We start from the raw sequence: 24,646 nt of genomic DNA, 5'->3' as shown, positions 1-24,646 counted from the left end.
AAATATTAAAATTTAAATTTTTGACAGACTTAAAAACATTTTTTTTGTTGAAATTGAAAAAAAAGTTGTTAATAAAAAAAAGCTTTCATTCATTAAGGGTTAATCAAGTAGTTGGCAGTTGGGACTTTCGAAAAGTTAATTTTTATTTTTTTTTGCATTTTCGTTAAGTGTAATATCTTAAAAATATTCTCTTAAAATTGAAGTTAGTCCGATAATTACTTTTCGAATTATTCCACAAATAACAAAGAGCACTCAGACACTCCAAACGCTAGTGTGAAACTTTAAATGCGTTTTTCTCAAAACTATGTTTTTTGAACTGGTGACAACTGTAACTTGAAATCCGTTCAGTAGATTTTAATGAAATTTATACAGCTTTTAGAATGTATAATAATCCTGGGCCGATTCGATTTTTTAAGACCGATTAATTTTTGATTTTTTCCTGAAAATCTAGAAAAAAAATTACTTTAGGCCGCCATTTTGTTAATTTTGGAAAAAAAAAACATAAAAGCTTCCATCAGGTCCAGGATTATCTATTTATAAAACTAATTTTTCTTATCCGATTGATTTAATATGAATCGCCAAGGACTTATGATTGCCACCGCAAGGACCTTTTTTTTGGTATTGGGTCAACACAATAAGCTATAACTTTGGAAATTGTAATTATACCCTGAACAGGGTATATTAAGCTTGTCACAAAGTTTGTAACACCCAAAAGGAAGCATCGGAGGCCCTAGAAAGTATATATATAAATGATCAGTATGTTGAACTGAGTCGATTTAGCCATGTCCGTCTGTCTGTCTGTCTGTATACATAGGAACTAGTCCTTCAGTTTTTAAGATATCGTTTTGAAATTTTGCGGATGTTATTTTCTCTTCAAGAAGCTGCTCATTTGTCGGAACCACTATATCATATAGCTGCCATTCAAACTGAACGATCGGAATCAAGGGCTTGTATGGAAAACTTCCGCATTTTACTACATATCTTCACGAAATTTGGTGTGAGTTATTGTTCATAGAAATGATTTATTCTCCGAAAAAATTGTTCACATCGGTTCACTATAGCATATAGCTGCCATACAAACCGAACGATCGGAATCAATGGCTTGTATAGAAAATTTTCGCATTTGACGTGGTATCTTCACGAAATTTGACATGGATTACTGCTTAAGGTAATAATATAATCTCCGAAGAAATTGTTCAGATCGGTTAACTATATAACCTTAATGTTTCTAGCAAACCAACCCGGCTAAAACGAATTAGTAAAATGTTTTCTTTTTTATACTCTCGCAACAAAGTTGCTAAGAGAGTATTATAGTTTTGTTCACATAACGGTTGTTTGTAAGTCTTAAAATTAAACGAGTTAGATATAAGGTTATATATACCAAAGTGATCAGGGTGAAGAGTGGAGTTCAAATCTGGATGTCTGTTTGTCCGTCCGCCCGTCCATCCGTCTGTGCAAGCTGTAACTTGAGTAAAAATTAATATATCTTGATGAAACTTGGTACACTTGTTTCTTGGCACCATAGGCTTGCTTTCGAAGATGAGCAAAATCGGACCACTGCCACGCCTACAAAAAGGCGAAAACCGAAAACACATAGGGTCATAACTAAGCCATTAGTATAGTTATGGAAATAAAATTGGGTACAAAGGATTGTTCTAGGAAGGAGATATTTGGATGTAATTTTCTTGGAAAAGTGGGCATGGCCCCGCCCCTACTAAGTTTTCAGTACATATCACGTAAACTACTAAAGCTATATCAACGAAATTCTCAAATGTCGTTTTTTTCAGGCGTTTCCTTATTCCTATATTTACCATAAAATTTATGACTCCTGAAAGTTTGGTTTGGTTTTCATAAAGATTCATCATTCCACCAATATTAGATAGTTTGCTAAGTTCCGCACGGTTGAGTGGATCGCTACAATCGATATATCGCCGTTGATAGCAATAATGTTAAATATTTAAATCTAATTTTGCTGCAAGAATTTCAAATGATACCAGTTTTCAGTCTGCCTGACAGAATACTTTTTATTCTTACAGCATCATATATAGCTTCTAATTTTCTAGTGAAAATGTGAATAATTTTCAATAATCAATCAATCAGAAATTACTAAATGTGCGTACATACACTTAAGAGTGTGTATACATACATATATACTGCTATGCACTGATTTTAATACACAATTGATGAATATCTTCCAGCAAAAGCAGCAGAATTACCCAAAATATTTGCTTCTGCTTTTCGCATGCTCGTTTACCACAACCGCACTGTGTGGCTTTTGCCCTTTATGATAGTGAAAACAAATATTTTCTTTCAATTAAATTTTCACCTTCAACATTTTGTTGTGAGTGAACTCGAGGCTGCACTCAAATATTCAAATTTCATTTAACTGTCCACCAATTAAAACAGGCGCTTGTAGCTTTGTTTTGTTCCTTTTTGATACACGTGTGTGGGTATGTATGTATGCTTGTATAAATGTAAACGTGTGTGTGTGTGTGTGTGTGTAGACATGTACATACTCTTGTAGTTAATCAAATTAATTAAGCCAAAGAGTGAACCAGTTTTTATTTGCGGCCATTGGTTGGTTGGGCAAAGTATTTAAAGACTGTTATTGAGTGTAATGATTACTGCCGTAAATCCATTTGAAGCATTAACGAGGAGTGAAAAAACTTAATTGAAATCAAAATGCCAACATATTTAAAGCAATTTTTTTCATCAATATTACACAGTTATTTTTGTATTGATTACTAAGAGACTGCAATGAAAAACATAAACTGTTGGTAATTGAACTCTCCCACACACAGCTTGTAAGAGCATTAACGATAATTGAATTGATAGCAGCGCGAAAAGTTTGTTTATACCGTTTAATTGCCAGCAAAAACACTATCACTGATTTATATTGAATGACGTGCTGTAATCTTGTGCATGAGCGTATTGACAGCTCAATTTGCCTTTGCATAGGCGTAATTAAATCTGTTTTCACATAAGTTTTTTTTTTTTTTTTGGTTCAATCAATTATCGGCGTAAAAATCGCACGTTCTGATCAAAAGTTTTTAATTAATTAATTCAGTTAATCCTGGGAGATTGACTTTAGAGTATTTGTGTATAAAAGTTGTTTTTAATATAATATTGGTAGCCTAACTCACAAGCCAAATGCGTAATAAAGTCATTGACTTAAGTGTCAATGCCGGTGGATTGCGCTATATCTTTGGAAGCAAGTTTTGATTACTTCGAATTTTCGGCATAAGTGATTTGTATCACAGTAACGGCTCAGCCGTTTTTACTTGTAAAACTGAAATGGTTTTATTCACGCGGAGATATAAAATTCCGGTTGTGACGCCCCTCGTTGGGGATTCTCGTCTTCAACCTGTAGACAAGGTGAAGTATCTCGGCATTATCATGGAACCTCGGCGCTCGAGAGGGAGTTGGAACGAGTGCAAAGAGTGGCTCTCATTCGGAACTATGGAGCACTACGGACTTCACTGACAAAAGCACTCATCGCCATCCTACAAAGGTGGTTAACAGACCTAGAAATACTGGGCTTAAGAATGGTCCCAGAGTGGGACATTCTGAAATCCTCGGATATTTCTCTGAAAAGTTTGATAACTGCGGCGTGGAACTGACTCCTTGTGGATCCTGCTCTGTTAACAAACATGGCGAGCGGGGCGTAGACGATGGAGAAGATACACATTGAACTTTTTCACAGATGTACCGAAGTCTAGAGGAATGGTTGGTGAAAAGTCTTCTGAAAGATATATATGAGATATACTAACTCGAAGCGTTGCTTCTTTCAGGGAGGTATAAATACACTTTGATACCAGATCGACAATACTGACCTGAGCTCGACTGTGCACTCAAAGCTGGTCAAGAGTAGAGCCTGAGCTCACTATCAATAGGATTAGACTACTTTGGTATTATACTCGTTTGGGTGCTGGGTCACAGCGGGTTCGGTACAAACTACAGAAGAGATGAGCTCGCACGTAAGAGCGTTCTAGCCGTAATCTCCTCAAAACCTAGCACTGGATCTGTGGACCTCGAACGAGCTCCGCAGGCGGTTTTTAATGACCAGCACTTGCCTGACTGCAAGATCCATATGGCCTAATGTGGAGGTTCACTTTTGCGTAAGAGGTCCATTGAACTGCTTGCTGTTTGCAATGTTCATCTTTCCGCAATGGTAGGACTCCTTACTGTCTCTGTGCTTAAATGTCGTGAGGTTAAGCATCCTTCAGGATGCAATTTGTCAAAGTAGCATTAGCATGGAGGAAGACGAGACGTCTATACATTACTCCCTCATAGTCAGGTTTTGCCAACTTTTTAAGGGGCTCAATGCTCGCAAAGGACTAACGATTTGAGCCGTCTAAGCGAGATCTATTGGAGAGGGCTTATAATCTAACCTATTCGTATGTAAAGGCAAAAGTTCCGAACCAACGTTAGCTATCAGATGTGAGAAGATACTATGTTAAACAGCTGATTAAAAACTGAGGGCTTTTTATTAAGGCGATCGAATTCCACGAATTGGATTGTCGAAATAAATTTAGGCTTTAAGCTTTTAAGTCTAAGCTTTCCACAATATTGGAGAAGAGTATTGGACTGGATATTAACCATTTCTACGACCAATAAATTTTCAGGTTTAAGAATGTACTAAAACCTTCTGGGCCTTCTGTCAACCAAACTGAAGTAATGTTTTTCTGCTTAAGTAGAGAGGTAGCAAAGGAGTAAATGGTCTTAGAACTATTTTTAAAATTTGGAATCGAGCCATCATAATTCGAAACCGGCGATACAGTTAATATAAATTGTCCTAGGCTCTTTGAATAATGTACTGGGAGCTTTTGTTTGTGGAATCTAGTTAAAATTGCTATAGCTAAGCAAGTAAAAGTCAAACGAGGCAGTCACAGGGTATATTACAATCCAAAGAAGGAAGGTTGGAAGAGATACACCCTGGTACATTCGCTTCTTATAACGAGTTCACTAATATTTAAATACGATAAAAAATCTAGTTGGCATTTATAGTGCTCCTCTCTAATCTACCAAAAATTTAGCTTTCTGCTAAATCAAACTTGCATTACCGTTCTTACGCTGCAATTACTTCGAAGCTTTGTGCATGACGCGCAATAGCCAAACATTGTGTCTTTTACAAAGAAAATGACTACTTTTTCATTGCTTTCTCCGCTATTGCCAATCAATCAATTTCGAAAGCCATTTCGCGCAAATTCTTTTCCACTTGCGATTTTTCGTCGATTGACTTGTTCGTTAGCTACCTGAACAAGAAAATATTAGCGCAGCAAAGATAGCTTTTGCTTTCATGGCCGTTTTTAAAAACTTGAACGCTTCAACTGTCATTCAAGTCGCATTTCCTGTTGCATGCGCCCCTCGAGCACTCAGCTTCTTGCAACATCATGGCTATTAGTTGTTTTGATTCCATTTAGTTTTTGTGCATTGTTGCTGAGATTTCCACGAGAGCTACTACTTCAGCTATTTGCCCGTTGTTTTGGTTGATATTGTTTGTTGTTATTGTTATTGTTATTGTTGTGCATATGCTCGTTATAATTGAATTGCTTTCAGCGGCACTTAGCGGCGTTTCCGTTGTTCCCTTAACTTTTCCATTAAATCACTCGCTCACGCCGACGGACAATCGGCCGACAAAATGGGATTTAATGCAAGCTATTTCTTGTTGTTATTATTAAACACATACAGGGAAAATTACAAAAACAAACACTAAAAACTAATTAAAATCGAATAGCTTCTGTTGCAAATATACAAACTTAGATTATAAACAAAAACAAAAACAACAAAAGAAAGAACAACAAAAACGCTGCACTTCGCAGCTGCAATTTTGTCATTATGTGCGAAAATCCGTTTCTTCTTTGCCTTAATCCGGGAAAAGCTGATTAGAGCAACGCCTTGGCATTTGCGTCACTCCCCACTGAGATTAGCTCGCTTGCTTCGTGCACTGGTTGTTGTTGTTTGTTATTGTTTATGCCACTCATTATATTGCGTTCTTATTGCGGTCGACTAGCATTCTATATTATATTGCGGTAATTTGTCATCATATTGACAGTCATGAGCAAACATATTGTTGTTCTTTAATTGGATACCTCCGGTCATTGAAGATTTCGCAGCATATTTCTTTTACTCTTTGCACATTAATAAATTCTTCAGCTCTATGTTCACTTTATGAGTATCACTTTTGCTATTTTTAATTTATCCATTCTTGTTTAAATGTCTCGAAAAATAAAGCTTTGAGCTTCAAGGAGTGTACCCTATGGTAGCCGTGTAGCTGTGTTCACTCTCGTAGAAATCAAGTTAGACGTTTGGAATATTCCAACAACTGAATTGTCGTTCTATTGTTGTTAAAATATTAGAAAAAAAAAATCAGAGATGGTTGAGGACTTTGCTAGTACCAAATCATATATAAACTGATTTAGCACTTTAAAACAACAGCCCTTTAAGGTTCTCTTTATTTTTGGAAATAGGAAAAAGTCGCAGGGAGTCATGTCTGGTCAATAGGCACCGTTACAGTATTGTTCTTGTAAGCATTCAAGGTAAGCTCATAATGAAAGAAATCCCAAATCGTCGGAGGTCGTCCTTCCCCTCTGATTTTGCCAGCGGGTTCTGCATCTAACACTTTCAAAGCTTGAGTGTTTTCGTCCCTTCGGAAAACATGATCTAGCCAGCGTAGCCGCTGTCTCTCTATTCGCTGAACTATGTCAATGTCGTCGTATAACTCGTACAGCTCAACGTTCCATCGTTTGCGATATTCGCCGTAGCCGATGTTCAAATGACTCTACATCTTGCGCAAAACCTTCCTCTCGAAAACTCTTAGTGCCGTCTCATCGTATGTTGTCATCGTCCATGCTTCTGCACCATAAAGTTAGATAAGGTATAATGAAGAACTTGTAGAGTTTGGGTTTTCTTTATCGAGAGAGGAATTGCCTACTCAGTCCAAAGTAGCACCTGTAAGAGTGATTCTACGTTTGTTTTCAAGGCTGACATTATTGATGTTGTTGATACTGGTTAAATAGTATTGGAGATAAAATATGATCAACTTTTTCTTTCTGGAGTTTGATGACAGTTTAAGAGCAACCAGTATGAGATTTTGTGGTTTCAGTTACACTTCATCCTTTTTTATGGGACTCCGTAGTCAAAATGTCTTAAAGCCCCTTTCCACTTCTACGTGCCCTTGTTTTCTAGAACACCATCTATAATGCTATCATTAAGCTCCACTACTTCTCACAGTGGAAATGTGCATAAATCATATTGATACTAAAGCCTGTCATAATTCTAAAGTTCTAGAAAGAAATCATTTGAATTGCTGTTTTCTACTCGTTTATGATTCGATTAAAAATTAATGTAGTAAAATGAGATTTTTATGTTGTATGGTAAATCGATCTAAATCAGCGCTTTAATCGAACAAAGGCCAATTAATTGATCAATTAGCTGCTGTGCGAAAAGGCTATCACCAACTTCTTATAAAAAGCAAAAACAAAAATGTATAACAGCTGATTGATTATCGAGTAGCCGGCAGTGCGAAGGGCAAGAACTGGTTTCTTAATTAAAATTTTAATTGATCAATTAAATTGGCTGTGCGAAAAGGCTTTTAAGTACTAATATGAAAAAAATGGGTGATAACGTGAATTTAACTGCGGTTTCTCAAAACTTTTTCTGGGGTCATTCATAATGGTAGTCCATTTCGTTATATCAGATATTTAATCCATTAATTTTTAAGCTGTTTTACATGTACATGATCAAATTACCAGCGGGTTTTACAAGTTGGTTATAAAAATAACTGATATAAGCCTATATAATCGGTTTAGATATGTGCTTACGAATGCTTTCTTCGCTTCATTCATCATGTCACTTTTAAGTTTCAAAACTCGTTTTCCATTAAAAACTGTTCCTTTAACATACGCTATTTCTTTTCATTAAAATTGCTTTATTTGACGAAACAACTGTCCGAGAGCTGTGGAATGTATAAACTCGATTTTAGTCCGACCCTTCTATGGTAACCATTCGAACTGGTGAATAATTCATTACTTATATTACCTTCCTTCTTCAATGTTCAAATCACTCAAGTCGATGTATTATTTCCTCGTAAATTAATTTGCATTAACTACTGTTTTGTGAGAAGTTACTAACTTTGAAAGTAATGCGGATGCAACGTACTGAAGTGCACAACGCGCTTCAGCCAAAATATCGTTGCAAACTTGTAAACAACTTGCAGCGAATATGTACCGCTAACTGCAATAATAAATCCGCTTTCAACTCAAAATTAAACGCAAAACATGTGAATTGGTGAGTAATACGCACCAAACTCAGCGGTGATGTTATTTTAATGAGATTTTATGGAAATTAGTTGTTGTGCATAAATTATTCGAGCGCCTTGCAGTTCGCCGATTGTTCCATGATATATGTACGAGTATATAAACATCCCCACTCTGCAGCACAACTTCACTCACAGCGAAACTTCCATCTAACAAATTTTCATTACATTGCAGTTTTTAACCATGGAGCGAGCGGCTGCTTTGAATTTTATAACTTTGCAAAGTTGTTGTAAATTGCTTTTGCACAGCGGCCGCTCGTGTTGCGGGCTCTGTGGCAGCAATGAAGAGCAAGGTGTTACTGCTCGATGGCCTAAAGTGATGTATTGTGCACTATTGCTTGCATATGAAAATATTTGCTTGGAATAAATTGTTAAACTATTGTGTACACGCTGTTGATATGTTAGTAGGTGGATAATACGAGGGTGGTTTGAAAAATACTTAACTTAAAGTTTTAGATTAATTAATTCAAACCTTTTTTGGAAAGGAAATTGTATAGTGGGATCTTGGATGCTGTATACGGCGACACTTCCCATTTAATAGCGACCTACGATAATAACTGTAATGAGTTTTAACTGTCGGACGTCGGTTTCTTGATCAGTCAAGGTTAGGTACCCCGAAAAGGGATATCATGACCCCTGAAGTTCATGATCTAGAAATGACAGATCGCCGTTTGAAGTTAATCTCAACTGAGACAGTAGACATTTCAAAAGAACAAATGTGTCAAATCCTGCGTCCTGGAATATTAGGTTACGGGTGCTACGCTTGCTCATTGGTTACCAAAAGTAAGCGAGACCACTTGACAGCAGTGGTGCTTTCCAACCACAATTCGAAGGAGTTTCTAAATCGGTTTACGACGGTCGACGAAAAATGGATCCACTGGTACATACTAGAGACTATTGAACTGTTCAAATAGAGGATTTGACTACACGAACATGCTCCGCATAAAGTGAAGTGAGGTGAGGTAAGGTCCTATTGGATGAAAAAAGAACGCTTTCTTGAATTCCCAATTGATGATCAATCATTTACTACCTAAAGAAGGGTAAGCAGGCCACAGGTCTTTATTATGCAGAATTATTGGGCTTATTCGACTCAGAATTGCAGAAATTCTCTCTCTCTCTCTAGGCTCTAGTTGGTATTTTATGAAGAATAAAGAGCTCTTCCACTACGAAAAAGCCACAATTCACACGTCCACGTTTAAAATAGTCGTATTAGGGTAAGAACTGTTGCCGTATCCACCGTATTTTCACCGGAAGTATTATAGAATTTTGTTAAGGATGTGGTTGTTATCACCATCACTAAGACCTTCTTTGAGGCCCGATCAGAGTTTTTGTAGGCTAAGTACTTATTGAACCGCCCTCGTAATTCGTTTATATAAAGGTATTAATTCAGTACAATAAGCCTCCCTAACTGCGAAGCGCTGCAATTAGTTGAAGTAGTTTCAGTTCACAAAAATTTTCAAAGCTTCCAGAATTTGCACTGCATCTTCAAATTGTTTTTGGAGCTATATATGCTGTGATAAAATATTTACAAGCATTTCACCGCTTGTTGCTAAGCCTCTTTGTTGCAAAGTGCATTACGAGTTGGTTTATGCTATGGAACTCAGCAAATTTACATACAATTTATTTTTAACGAAACCGATTCTAATTGTCTAACTTTCCGCTTATCATGTCCGACGACGACATGCTGTGTGGCACCATGCAACTTTGCTTTATTACTTCATTTTGCACTCATAGCGTTAACTTATTGATAAATCCCTGTGGATTAGCACTAAATATGCTACCATAAGTACACTTTAGAGGGCGTTGGAGTTGGGCCAATTGGTTTCGCAGCGGTGCGCGGCAAATATTGACAATAAAACGAAATGGCGTTCTGCTGCATAATTGAATTCGCAGCAGGACACTTTCAACAGAACTTCAAAGAAATTAATAAATTTTGTTGCGCAGAGCTATAAATAAGCTTTGGATAATCATATATATGTATATGACATAAATTTCATAAGGAGATTTCTAAGTCACACTCCCTCTCTCCTATGTATAGACCACAGATGGATCCCAGCGGATAGCGGCGAGCCACTCCAATCTCCAGACTCCAATTCATTTCAATCAGAGGCTTTTCTGCCCGGAAAATAACTCCGCCAGTGAGAAACCTTCGCACAGCCAGGTTTCTCTATCCATTGTAGCACTGGATCCCAGATTAGATAATCAAACGCCTTCCTTGAAGTCAACAAATATGTCTCTGACATTCTCCCTAACTACTCTCTGAACATACATCCACGCATCTTCCACACTGCTTCCTTTCCTGAACCCATACTGCCTATCTGTCCACATACCCTGCGTTAGCTCCTGAAATCGTTCCACCATAGCTCTATCCGGTACTTCCCAAGCACTCGAAGGAGGAGATGCATCGATAAGAACGAGGATCACTCCTGATCTTATCGGGGGACTTCATGAGAGGAACGACACTTGCACCTTTCCACTCACGTGGAAAATATCCTTCCCACACGCACTTATTGTAAATGATCTTCAAGTATTCCGGAATGGACTTCCACAAACATCTACACAGTTTTCCGTTAAAACCATCAAAACCTGGGGACCATTTAGACCTAATCAGGCCAAGGCTCCTTATCATTTAATAGAGGAACAGATACCTCTTGTGCTTGAGATGCCAGAACCTAAGGCCTAGGAAAGATCGCTCCTAACAGAACCCTCTCACACACCTGAAATATTTGATACAAAATCTGATAAATGTAGCGGAATTGCAATAAGAGGGAATATGTGCATAGGTTTTGGAGCGATTTAAATATATGATTAAGTGGTTACAGCTACTACATAGAGGTCGAAGAGTGTGTGGAAAGCAACGATAGTGTATAGAATCCCAGGTTTTCTTGAATATAAAATGAAAAGTATTCTGTGCATTATTATTCTGGTTGTCTCATCTGAAATGTACCCATCAAGTAACGGGTGATTTTTTTGAGGTTAGGATTTTCATGCATTAGTATTTGACAGATCACGTGGGATTTCAGACATGGTGTCAAAGAGAAAGATGCTCAGTATGCTTTGACATTTCATCATGAATAGACTTACTAACGAGCAACGCTTGCAAATCATTGAATTTTATTACCAAAATCAGTGTTCGGTTCGAAATGTGTTTATCGACAAATTTTGTTCAGCGATGAGGCTCATTTCTGGTTGAATGGCTACGTAAATAAGCAAAATTGCCGCATTTGGGGTGAAGAGCAACCAGAAGCCGTTCAAGAACTGCCCATGCATCCCGAAAAATGCACTGTTTGGTGTGGTTTGTACGCTGGTGGAATCATTGGACCGTATTTTTTCAAAGATGCTGTTGGACGCAACGTTACGGTGAATGGCGATCGCTATCGTTCGATGCTAACAAACTTTTTGTTGCCAAAAATGGAAGAACTGAACTTGGTTGACATGTGGTTTCAACAAGATGGCGCTACATGCCACACAGCTCGCGATTCTATGGCCATTTTGAGGGAAAACTTCGGAGAACAATTCATCTCAAGAAATGGACCCGTAAGTTGGCCACCAAGATCATGCGATTTAACGCCTTTAGACTATTTTTTGTGGGGCTACGTCAAGTCTAAAGTCTACAGAAATAAGCCAGCAACTATTCCAGCTTTGGAAGACAACATTTCCGAAGAAATTCGGGCTATTCCGGCCGAAATGCTCGAAAAAGTTGCCCAAAATTGGACTTTCCGAATGGACCACCTAAGACGCAGCCGCGGTCAACATTTAAATGAAATTATCTTCAAAAAGTAAATGTCATGAACCAATCTAACGTTTCAAATAAAGAACCGATGATGAAATTTTATGCGTTTTTTTTTTTTAAAAAGTTATCAAGCTCTTAAAAAATCACCCTTTATAACCGATTATGGATCGCTTTTTAATTTCAAACTTATGTGTTAAATAGGTTCAGCCGAGCTGTCGAAGTTAAAAAAATATATATTTATTTCCACTGTAAACCAATTTAAGGCAAACATTTTGTGGAAATAAAGCCAATACAGCCTTACACACTGACTCAGTGAACTATACGATAAAAGCCACCAAAATGAGAGATGCACAAAAACTTTTTAAAATTTTTGCTATAAAGTGAAGTAGTAATGAAATGCATACATCTCTGCATTTTAATGCATTTTGAAGTGAATTAAATATAAATATTAAATTTGCCGCTAGCTCAAATGAAGGTGAATATGCAATTCACACAACTCAAATACACTCTGGTATTTAACCTGAAAAAATAAGCCACATTTCCATAAAAATTAAACAGCTTTTAATTCCGGAACAATGACTACAACAACTTTCGGTGCAATGTGAAAGTGTGCATTTGCTTAAACAGTAGCGGGGTGAAATGCATTTGTGTAGTAACGTACCCAGTATGCACACACACACATGCTTAGCATTAATCCTTGAAGCACGAGTGCTCCACTTTGGCATAAATAAATACGCAAATGATTTCATTTCAATTGTATTTATATGTACATATATAGACGAGTATGTGTAATTTACCAGATGAGCTTTTGTCTAGGGCCTAGGGCACCATTTGATATAAGCATTCAATCCTGCCGCACAAAGGGAGCATGCTAAAATCCTTAATTAAACTCAGTGAGAGAGTTGTTAGTATAAACTAATATTAAGATTTACAGATAATACATATATGTATATATAGTAAGACACATAAATATCTAAAGAGTGCTTCTGGTTACGAATTTACTTTCACAATTTGTGCACTGTATTTGTATGGTATATCTTCTTCTTGACTGGCGTAGACATCGCTTACGCGGTTATAGCCGAGTCCACAACAGCACGTCATTTATTCCCCGCTTTGGCAGTTTGGCGCCAATTGATTATGCCACTGAAGGGAAGGCCCTTCTCCACCTGGTCCTTCCATCGGAGTGCAGGTCTCCCTCTTTCTCGACTTCCACCAGCGGGTACTGCATCGAATACTTTCAGAGCTGGAGCACTTTCGTCGATTCGAACAACATTACCTAGCCATCGTAGAATATTGTACCCTATCTGTTATTATAGCTCGTATTATTTTCTCCAGCATCAAGTTAAAGAAGTCACACGATAGTGATTCTGCTTGTTTGAAACCTCGTTTGGTATCGAACGGCTCGGAGAGGTCCTTCCCGATCCTGACTTAGCTTTTGGTGTTACTCAACGTCAGCTTACATAGCCGAATTAGTTTTGCAGGCATACCAAATTCAGACATAGCGGCATAGAGGCAACTCCTTTTCGTGCTGTCGAAAGCAGCTTTAAAATCGACAATGAGATAGGGTGTGTCGATTCTCTTTTCACGGGTCTTTTCCAAGATTTGGCTCTTGGTGAAGATCTGGTCAGTTGTAGATTTTCCAGGTCTAAAGCCACACTGATAAGGTCTAATCAGTTTGTTTGTTGAGTACACTTAGATTGCAATCGTCAGGCATGCTTTCTTCCGACTGGCAAAGAATCTGATGCATGCACCTTATCAGTTCTTCGCCGCCGTATTTAATAGCTCGGCCGGAAATCCATCGGCCCCCACCGATTTATTTTTATTAAAAAAATTTAAGGGTCTCGAATCAATATGCTAACTGCTTTTATACTTCCGCAGAACTTGGGCTCGATCTAGTTTTCTAAAACTAATCAATCAATCATCAAAAGTAAACGCCTAATAAATTACTTACCTTCCATCTGTCGAAACACATGGTTCTAAGTATAAATTTAAGCTCGGCCGATAACTAAATCAGAAAGGAACGCCAAATATATATAGATGTTACAAGATCAGCATCAGTATTCTTTTAGCGAGCTTTGACCACTTAATTATATAACTTCGATCACTTCAGATTTCATAGCATAATTATTACGGAGCCGATCTTGAACCATAAGTAGACATACTGCTCCATCAATAATATACAAAATATATTAATTTTAAAACAAAGTGAACTTAAGTTGAACAGCGATGTGCTATGTGGAAGGTTTCCAAAGATTATGATCATGAGTTGGAGGTAGCAGGATCTGTCCTAGAAGTGGCCGTTCTAGTCGGAATGGAATTTGTCAAGATCGCTGCTAACCGACTTTCGGTAGATATGTTTCATACGTAAGCTGATCTTCGATATCAGATAAGGTGGGGATGTTCTAGACTCCACCCCATAAATTAGTAGTTCTTCAGATCTCATTAAGAGGCTTATAGGAAACAACGGCTTACTTCCTGGTCTTTATCCCAAGTACTGTACGAGCATTTACCCGAATTAGGAGTATTTTGTTTCTGCTACGGCGCTTAAACTTCATCGGTGATGTGCTCTGAGGAGGAGAAAAGTCTTGAAGAACATAACATCTAGTTAGGGGGCAAAATCTCTACTATGGTGCCTTTTACATCGAAGACTACCTCGGCTCTCAATTTTGCGTCCAGATTGGGATCAGTTGTGCCAATAAAGAATAAATCGTAGCAATACCTAATCTGGTAGTACTTTTACAGATATTTTGATGTTTTAATGCTAATATTAAGACCTCTGGCTATAGAACCACTATCTCCATCTTGGACAGGGTTATGTTGATAATATTTTCAAAAAATTATTTGAAATTCTCTGTTTTGGTGGAGATATGAATTGATTGGAAGCTAATTTTCTTCTCCTCATTTCCTACCTGAGGACATTTCGTAAACTGATATCACTTTTACAATTTTCTAAAAGGTCGACGTAAAGATTTAAAAGCGTAATTATATGTAATACCAATTAGTGGTAAATTAAATTTTAATTTAATGGCTTTTGGTCACAATGATCCGTTGTTCATAACAATTACAATGCGCACACGCGTCTTCAAGCATTCCAGCGGCACCGCCCTTTCACTCTTATGCTCATTACCACTCGCTCCACCCCACAATTCACTCACTCAATCACCTTCGCTTTGTTTCAAATGCCGTCAGTCGCCAGCACCTAGCACCATCATTATTCCAAGTTCAACAGACCAACGATTTGCGACGTGATGCATTTAGATGCCGTTAAATGAGCCTTTTGTGTTTTCGCATGCGTTCGACATGTGTGTCCCTCACCCCGCCAATATACCATCCATGAATACATATGCAGACGCTTGTAGGGCGTGTAGACATGCCAGCTTATTTCCGACAGTCACTCCATTTGTCGTTGCCACCATATTGCCTTGTGGCATTGCAGCGGGATCATGATTACTCGTCAACTCTTCGAATATGTGCGCTGTCCTGGGGGTCCTACTTACTCACTCACTTTATATGCATTGTGTCTTCCCATGCACGTGTGTGTTTGCTATTTGCGTCGACGCAGGGATAATGCTAATGAAAACAAATGCGAACGGAACATTTTATGGTAATGACGGCAAATGCGTTTGCCTAGCAACAAAGCAAATGTTTGCTTACACATACATATGCAAATACAGTTATCTAAACAAAAATAACCGTATAATTCTTTCTGCAAAGCTATATTTAAGCATGTGGGCTATGTAAGAGGTGTGGCTGTGGTAGCATATGCTGCCAAATTAGGGGAAATTGCCATAGATTAATGCCTATTTGATGGACCGAGTATTTACGTGCATGGATTCTAATAGTTAAAGACTTGTGGAAATTGTTATATTGTTGCTTGCTTTATAGAATATTTTGTAATAATATTTAGTATGTTGATTCGACGCTAGATGGTGCTACTATAGGATTGTTGCACTTAAATTCTTCTCTCAGCGGTGGGCTTATAAGAAACTGTACTACACATAACTTTAGAGGAATATTCTTATCAGTTTCTTAACGGCGAGCTGAACATTTCTCAAATACAGCAGTAGGAAGGACCGTTTTCGGTCCACACCGTGCCAGAAACACCTCGCAACTACACGGGTGCTGGTTATTGTTGTTTGGAGAGCTCACGCGAACTCAGTGTGTCCACAGCACTAGCGAAAGTGGACCACAGACTATCCAACCGCTTCCACTCCGGCGTCAATGCTGCTTTGGAACACTCTCCTACAGCTGTTTCGCTCTGAAATTTTCAGAGATTCCACCGGGAGCGCGTACCCACACAAGCTTGCTTGCAAAGTATTTCGAAGGTAATGATAAAGATGTTAGACACTTCCTTAATAGCTTGGAGCGTATCTTCATCGAACCAACCTAAAAGCTGATTGAGAGCTTCCGATTGAAGACTCCCTCTGAGCTTCGATCCATCCGTGAAAAAGCACACTGCGCCGATATGAATAATGGATTCTCTCTTTCCACAAAGCTCTCGAAGGTAGGTGCGGAGGTAAGAAACTGCTGGGAGACGATATCGCTTTACAGTGGCCCAAGTGGGGGGTCACGCTAAGTGCGGTGCCAAACGTATGTTGAGATTTTGGCCACGGCTTCAGGGACAAAAGTAGCGGCCTTACGACATAATTGGTTTTAGTGTCTACCAAATCACCAGCAAATTCGATTGCCTGCGGAAGTATGTTTGGTTCTTAAGAAATAAAAGGCGATGACGTCTGTTTGACTGAATCTCGGTGGAAACAATTCCAGACTTGCTCAACAAGCATACAAACGGGGCCCTGAATAGAAAAAGGGTCGCACATGCCGACTATTGAAATTCAATAGTAACGACTTTAGGACTCTAGGAGGACTTAAAACTGGTCAACTGGGGACACCATACATAGATTACTGTAGAAGCTGCCAAGAAATTGAAGAAGATGAGACTGTAGTACGACTTTTCAGGGAACGGAAATTCTTCTTCTTCTTGACTGGCGTAGAAACCGCTTACGCGGTTATAGCCGAGTCCACAACAGCGCGCCACGCATCTCTCCTTTTGGCAGTTTGGCGCCAATTGGTAATACCAAGTGAAGACAGATCCCTCTCCCCCTGGTCCTTCCATCGGAGTGGAGGTCTCCCTTTTCCTCGGCTTCCACCAGCGGGTACTGCATCGAAAACAAAACTTTCAGAGCTGGGACACTTTTGTCCATTCGAACAACATGACCCACCCAGCGTAGCCGCTGTCTTTTTATTCGCTGGACTATGTCTATGTCGTCGAACAACATCATTCCATCTTCTGCGGTATTCGCCGTTACCAATGTTTAAGGGACCATAAATCTTCCGCAAAACCTTTCTCCTAGTGCCGTCTCATCGGATGTTAACACCGTCAACGCTTCTGCACAATAAAGTAGGACGGGAATGATGACGCGAATGCGCCAGAATGGACCCATTTTCATGAAATGAAAAAACTATTAAGTCTTCAGCATTATTCAAAATTATTTTGAGAAAGATTTCCACCGCTACAACAACAGAAGGATCAAACCAGACACAAGTTGCCAAAGTTGCTCGGAGAAAGGCAAAGACGAATCATCCAAGCATTTCCTACTTCAATGTCCTGCATTCGACAGACTAAGGTTGAAATTCCTCGACAGTCACACCTTCCGCGAACCCAACTAATTGACTGGAATCGACAGCAGATTCAAGAACTTTGTAATAGATTTCAAGCGCTTTGTCGAATCGTGAAACCGGCAGTATTTTGCTGTCACAAAGGACAGTTGAAGGTGTCTAAGTGAGATACTCTACAGTCGTGAAATTTATTGTTCTGCACCAACTACTAAGAAGCAAGACTATAAATACTCAACGGGTGTATAATTTATTCAAAACTCAACATTTCTTCTCCTTTCTAATATAATATAATAGATTGGCGCTTCTATTGTAATTGCTTTTCTTTGTCTAAAGTATAAAATTCTCAACTCGTCAATTATTTATGACGATGCGCTCATGTATTTTTTCATTTACACTGCGATGCATAAAGCAAGCCGACTATTACGATCTGGGCAACATTGCGGTTTGCATATTCGGCGCGCGAGGCAAAAAGATTGGCAGGCACACTGCGGCACAATAATTTACCGACAATCATCAAAAAACCACAAAACAACCACAAACGGCACTAAAGATCTGCAAATAATGCAGAGGAGGCAAGAAGAAAATATAGCAAGAAACTACACCACAAATGTATAGCAAAGCAAGGGCAATGAATAAATTATTAAGAAAGACAATTTGCGAAAATGCAGAGAGCATAGCACAAGCAACGGAATAAACTGTTTGCTATAAATGTATGTATATCATGCGACTGTCCAAAAGAAGCTGCGGGGTGTAAACTCATGTATTTCACATAAAATTCGTTTTGGAGGAATGTATAGAGGGGGATCGAGTAGTTGTTTTTTTAGTATAGAATTTGCAACATTTTGCAAATGAAATTAAACTTTGGATACCAAAGCACAGCTGATGCCATAGCTACGCCAAGCGGGAGAGCGCATATCGATGGACTAGCGCAGAAAGTTCCAGTGGTAGCTTTTTAAGCTTGAACATGCTAGATAGACGCCGCTTGCTGCTTTGCATATGGCTATAAGCTGTTGGTGTGAAACAAAAATATAATAGTTGGACTACTGTGTTGACGTCTTAGAAAATGTTAGCCCTTGACAAGGCGTAAGTGAATTATTTTAAATACAAAGGAGGTTTAAAAGAGATGTTAGCTTTGAACCATTTTTAAATGAAGAATTGTATTAAAATTTTTACTCATTCTACAGAAGATATGGGAATTATTAGCATCAAGGGTTTAAAGATATATCACAATTGTCTTATATGACACCTAGTATAAGTAAAGAAATAGTGATCCATTTCGAGGTTCCCTACTTTTTTAAAGAAAAAAATGCAGGAAATTTATATTTATTTAATGGGGAACGAATATGATGATTTGAATGAACATTCTTTGGCATTTATTTTGTAAAAATTATATCTTTCAAATCTTGACCGCGGCTACGTCTATGATGCTCCATCCGTTGAGTACAATTTTCGATGACTCCTTCGATCTTTTAACTGATAACTGGCGAATGTCACGCGTGATTTTTTGTTCCAAGGCCTGAATCGAAGCGGAATTGTCCACATATACTTGAGACTTTACATATCCCCAAAAGGTGGCCAATCGATCTGTGTTCTCTGAATAAGTCCATTATTTGATGCGATGTGTGGAAAGTGACGCCGTCTTGTTGAAACCAAAGTCGCCGAGATCACGAGCTTCCATTTCAGCCATCAAATAGTCGGTTATCATCTCGCGGTAACGGTCACCATTGACGGTTGCGTTGTGGGCATCATTTTTGAAGAAATATGGAACGATGATTACACGGGCCCACAAACCACACCAAGTAGTTGTTTTTTCTGCTTGAACAAGCAGATCTTGAATTTGACTCGAAGACGTCGGATCTTCTTATAACTTCTCAAGACCCCATAGAGCGAGGCGATGTCGCTTGGAAAGGTCGAGCTGCTTCAGTTCTTGCACAAGCTGTATTTTGTAAGCTTTCAATTTAAGATCTCGACTTGCTTCCAGCTACGGTTGATATATGTATTTTCTTCACTCCGTGCTGGACGTAGTCTATTCGATCGAATATTATCCAATAATGAATGCTGGTTCTCAAGATGAGTTATAGTATGTCAAATAGTACGCTCAGTAGGCCGACTATGTTGACCATAATAAGCTACACAGCTATGTGATTTTGTCTTATCAGACAAGAAAAGGCTAACCCGATGTGGGTTGAGCCTTACAGAACTTGAATTTTCGTAATAAAGTTAAACAATTTGTAATCATTGTTCAGGCATAAGTCCTTCCATGATGAAATGCCAAAAAATACATGACAGCTTGACATGACTCACTCATGATCTTTTTGAAAAAGAACTATTGAAAAAGGCCCAAAATTCTCAGATGGTACTTAGGGCCTCAAGCATTACTATACTAGCCTTAAAAAAAACTTTTTAGAATGAGCAAAATTTTCTAGTTTTAGACTTTCGTTTTCGCAAATATGTCATTTGAGGAGAACCTTCGGACGATTTCGATTATGTATATCATCTACAAATTCAAAGGATTCAAAGAAAGTAGAAAATACACAAAATATTCCTTCACTTCTACACTAGTTATGTTGATGATATGGCCAAATGATGACCGAAAGGCAAACATTTCAAAGTAAATTTTTAAATATTCTACCTCGAGAGAACCGTTACTTAAACCAAACTATGAAATTTTGCTTGCATTCGCCGGGGTCTAGCAATAAATTTCCGTAGTTTAGCTTCTGTGTTGCTTTAACTACATACTGGTTGCCATTTTCGAAAGCAATTTGCATAACTAAAGGCGCTGCAAATGGGTGTGCACCTTTTTGCGTCAATATGAGTGTGTTTATATGTGTGAGTGAATACAACGAAAAGACACGCACAAAACAAAAATGGCAAAGAGCGTGTGGCAACAACAAAAGCAAAAAATAGTTAGCTCGCAATAGCGAAAGTGGAGAGCAAGACAAACATCAACATAACTATAACCGAAAAAAAGAAACAAAACAGCAACAACAACAGCGTTGGTGTTTGGAGAGACCAGTAAGCACCTGCTGCAAAAGCGCAAACTGTTTGCAACAGTGGGCGCTAGCAAAGTGCAATAACATCTTTGCATGTTTTAGCGCACGACCGTACTTACATACATCCTTGTATGCCGTGTTGTTTTTGTAAACAGCAGGAGCAGCTACTAAAATTGCCAGCGATATTTGTGTGACGACGAAACAATGATGGCATATTGAAAGGGTCCACAATCGCAATGCGTACGAATCGCGTTGCCAACCACAAGTGAAGCATGCGTTTAGGCGCGAGACGGAGTGTCATTGAAGCAGAGGCTGCTTGAGGTGATGCATTTCGGTCGCCGAACTTATTTCTGGGCAGCAGAAATTTCATTGAGTCTGAGCCGAGAGATAACTAGCTATTGCGTGTGGTCTCTGGGAACCAAAGTAAGGGAACTTAAGTACTTCGTGAGATAATTTGGTTTACAGGGCATTTAAGATTAGTAGTACAGTGAAAGCTCGCTAATCCGAATTAATGATTGCACACCCCAATTCGGATTAGCGAAATATTCGGATTAGTGGATAGGCTATATTTATGTATTTTATTTCACATAAGATGACGCCATTCGAAAATAAAACTCGGGATAGTACTTCAGAACTAATTTTATTTATTATTATATTTTTAAGAAAGAATATTGCTTACACCTTATTTATTATGTTTTTTTAACGAAATTTGTGATGCAAGTTTGTTTCTGTTTCAATACACATGCTTCTAAAGCTTTATTACGCATTTCCTTGAGTACTAATATTTGATCAGTGTCTATGCCTCGTTGCTTTGCCCAATCTATACTTATATTTAAAGCTTGTACAGCTTCATGATTTTTAACGCGCTTAATCATATTAGATTCTGCTTCTTCGTCTTCTGTAACCAATTCTGAGGTACTACATGCAACCACACTACTGCCAGAGTCATTAATCCAGGCAAGAACTTCATCTTCAGAAAGTTCCACGTCAGTATTGCGGCGAAATAAATTTGTGATTGCACGAAATTCTTCATTTTCTTCAAAACGAGCCGAAAGGTCACTCTCCGGTAATTCTTGTTGTAAGACTGACAATGGAATGTTATCTTCTGAAGCCCATCTCTGGGTATGAATATTTTTCCAACAGGACTTTAGAGTGGAATCCGATACCCTGCTCCAAGATCGCTTAAGCAATTCACAAGCGTCGTACATACTGAATTGTTTCAAAAAAATGTCAGTACTGTCTGATTCAGAATTGACCAATTCACACAAGAGGTCTTTTTTGTAATAAAGTTTAGTCAGGCGTATCGCATTTTGATCCATAGGTTGGATAATGCTAGTACAATTTGGAGGGAGAAACATAGTTTTATATTGTCCACATTCAGATGCCAACGGCTCCCCATGACATGTTGCATTATCCAATATCAATAGACCTTTTTTCGGCAAATTATTTTCAGTCTGATAGTTTTTTACCTGTGGTATAAACGATTTGAAAAACCATTCAGTAAAAATGTATGTTGTCATCCATGCATTTTTTGATGAGTAATATTCAATCACCCTTTGTTTTTTAAATGACCGAGGGTTTTTTGATTTACCAACCACTGCAATCTGTAGCTTGTGACTTCCAGTCTTATTAGCACAACATAAGAAGGTGATTCTCTCTTTGCTCATTTTGGTGCCTGGAGCTGATTTTTCTTTAAAATGCACTAAAGTTTTGTCTGGAAACATTTCCAAAAAAAGTCCAGACTCATCAGCATTATAAATTTGGTCGTCCAACAAATTTTCAGCTTCAATTACATTGTAGAGCTCATTTTGAAAAGCAGGAACAAGATCTGGTCTAGCAGATAAAGACTCTCCGCATATTTTTAAGTTTCGTACAGAAAATCGTTTCTTAAACTTTTGAAACCATCCATCGCTAGCTTTAAACGAATCATTGTTATACATTTTCTGATAAAGTGATTTTGCCTTTTGTCGTAAAACTCCCGCTGAAATCGTTTGATGTCGTGACCGCTTCTCTTCAAACCAAGCATATAATTTTTGCTCAAACTCTTCGTACTCACCCGTTTTGAGTGTCTTGCGCTGCTTCAAAAGTTTTTCATCAGAATTCTCAGCAAATCTGATAAAATAGGTATGTATACAATTAACTCATTTTTGTAAGATACTTTAGTACATAATACGGATTCTATACCTCCTAATATTTTCGGAATTTTTTTTTATGTCACAAATTGTAGAAGTTCCTACACCATATTTATCTGCCAAAAGTTTTCCAGATTGTCCGCGGTCTATCTCTTGTATTATTTTAATCTTATCAGCTAGTGATAATGTTTTATGTGCACGTCTTTTTGCCATATTGTAATTTAAATTGATGTCGTCGCGTGTAATGCTATTCCAGAACTAAAATAATAACAAAATAAATCATTGAACATGCATTCATTTGTACATACATACATGTGTATGCATATCAAATGATGTCCCGTTAGTTGTAAAATTCCATTCACACTTCGAGAACATGTTGGAACAGGCTTTCTACGTTGTTTGCACTTATGTATGTCAAAACAAATATGTGCACCTACGCTACAAAAGGATAGAAAAATTAAAATTCGGATTAGAGAGCGGCAATCAATGCGGACTATAGAATATGCAACGCGTACTTTATTCAATTCGGATTACTGGATAATTCGGATTACACACCGTTCGGATTAGCGAGCTTTCACTGTACTTACTTCCACTTAGGCATTTATCTCATAAAAGTTAGATTTGCTATAAATCTATAGAAGATGTATCCAGGTGACCTTCTACTTGATCCAAAATAGATATAAACTTTTGGTACATAGCTGTTACTTATCTGAACTGAAATGCCAGCTCTGATGTAACTGTCTATATTCAACAATTCGGAAATCAAAATCTTCCTCGACAAATCTAACTGTTTTAGCAGCAAGAATTAAAGTAGCATAATACTGAGAAAAAAAATTTAATTGAGTCGGAATTATATTAGTTTCATACTTCTTCTTCTTTCTCGGGACTACAACCGTGGGTCGTTCTGAGCCGAGAACACAAAACTTCGCCTTTATTCTTTTCTAAGCCACTCCAGTTGTACATCCCAAGATCGGTACATACTTACTTGCTCCTTCCATTCGATGCGCGGGCGCCTGTACTTTTGTTTTCCACTCATGGTTCTAGAATCGAAGGAGCTTTTCACTGGAACATCGTTTTCTATTCGTACGATATGGACCAACCAGCGTATTCGTTGGATTTGTATGAGCTTAACTATATCCATGTCGCCTTAGAGCTCATACAGTTCATCTCGCAGAAATTCATTCACATTTCTTGCGGATAACAGTTCTCTCGAATGTTACAAGTAACTTTTCATCTCGATTTATGATCGTTAATGTTTCTACGCCGTATAATAGGACAGGAATGATGAGAGCGTAGTTTTTGTTTGCAAAGAGCTGCTTCTCAATTGCGTACCGATCGCAAAGTAGCACCTGTTGGTAAGAATTATTCTGCGCTTGATCTCCAGGCTAAGATTGTTTGGCTGGTTCCGAGATAGGTAAAGTCACTTTTTCAAATTTATAGCTGCCAACAGTGACGTAGTTCCCAAGACGGGAGGAATATTTTGTGTGGCCCCCAGATACTTTGTCTTGTCCTCGTTTCCCCCAAGACCAACCACTTTCGCTTCTTTTTGTAGACTGCAAAAAGCTGCACTGAGGGCTCTGTTAATAAGTCCTATGATATGTGAATCACCTAAAGTCTAAAACCTCGCCTAAAACCGAGTCGGGGTTACCAGTGTTGTCATGTCTACTATTCTTTGTTAAGTGTTGACATTTAATTTTTATACTTTGAGAATTTTTATGCTTCGCACTTTTATTCGTTTGGAATTGAAAATGTGAGCTCAGAAAATGGCGGTGGTCATAAAAAGTAGCGAAACTGTTAGTGCAACAAATGTGGTAATATAATAAAAAGTGGCAAGCAAAGGATGTTGAACGTA

General features: G+C 38.2%; 2 protein-coding genes across 2 annotated transcripts in view; one reads left to right on the top strand and one right to left on the bottom strand.

Moving 5' to 3' along the window:
- The window catches only part of LOC105216930 (DNA fragmentation factor subunit alpha), a 99,499-nt gene that overhangs the window by 21,528 nt on the left and 53,325 nt on the right, over positions 1-24,646 (top strand). The gene's annotated exons all lie outside the window — the stretch shown is intronic.
- On the bottom strand, positions 21,284-23,161 carry LOC128922802 (jerky protein homolog-like). The gene is made up of 3 exons (XM_054234721.1): positions 23,107-23,161; positions 22,847-23,052; positions 21,284-22,774 (listed from the first exon to the last, which is right to left on the bottom strand). The coding sequence occupies exons 1-3, from the start codon at positions 23,116-23,118 to the stop codon at positions 21,352-21,354; spliced, it is 1,641 nt and encodes a 546-aa protein (XP_054090696.1). The 5' UTR covers positions 23,119-23,161; the 3' UTR covers positions 21,284-21,351.

Source organism: Zeugodacus cucurbitae, chromosome 6 (genome assembly GCF_028554725.1).
Source record: "Zeugodacus cucurbitae isolate PBARC_wt_2022May chromosome 6, idZeuCucr1.2, whole genome shotgun sequence".
NCBI lineage: Eukaryota > Metazoa > Arthropoda > Insecta > Diptera > Tephritidae > Zeugodacus > Zeugodacus cucurbitae.
Note: the sequence above shows the minus strand (reverse complement) of the source record. Positions and strands in the feature narration are given on the sequence as shown.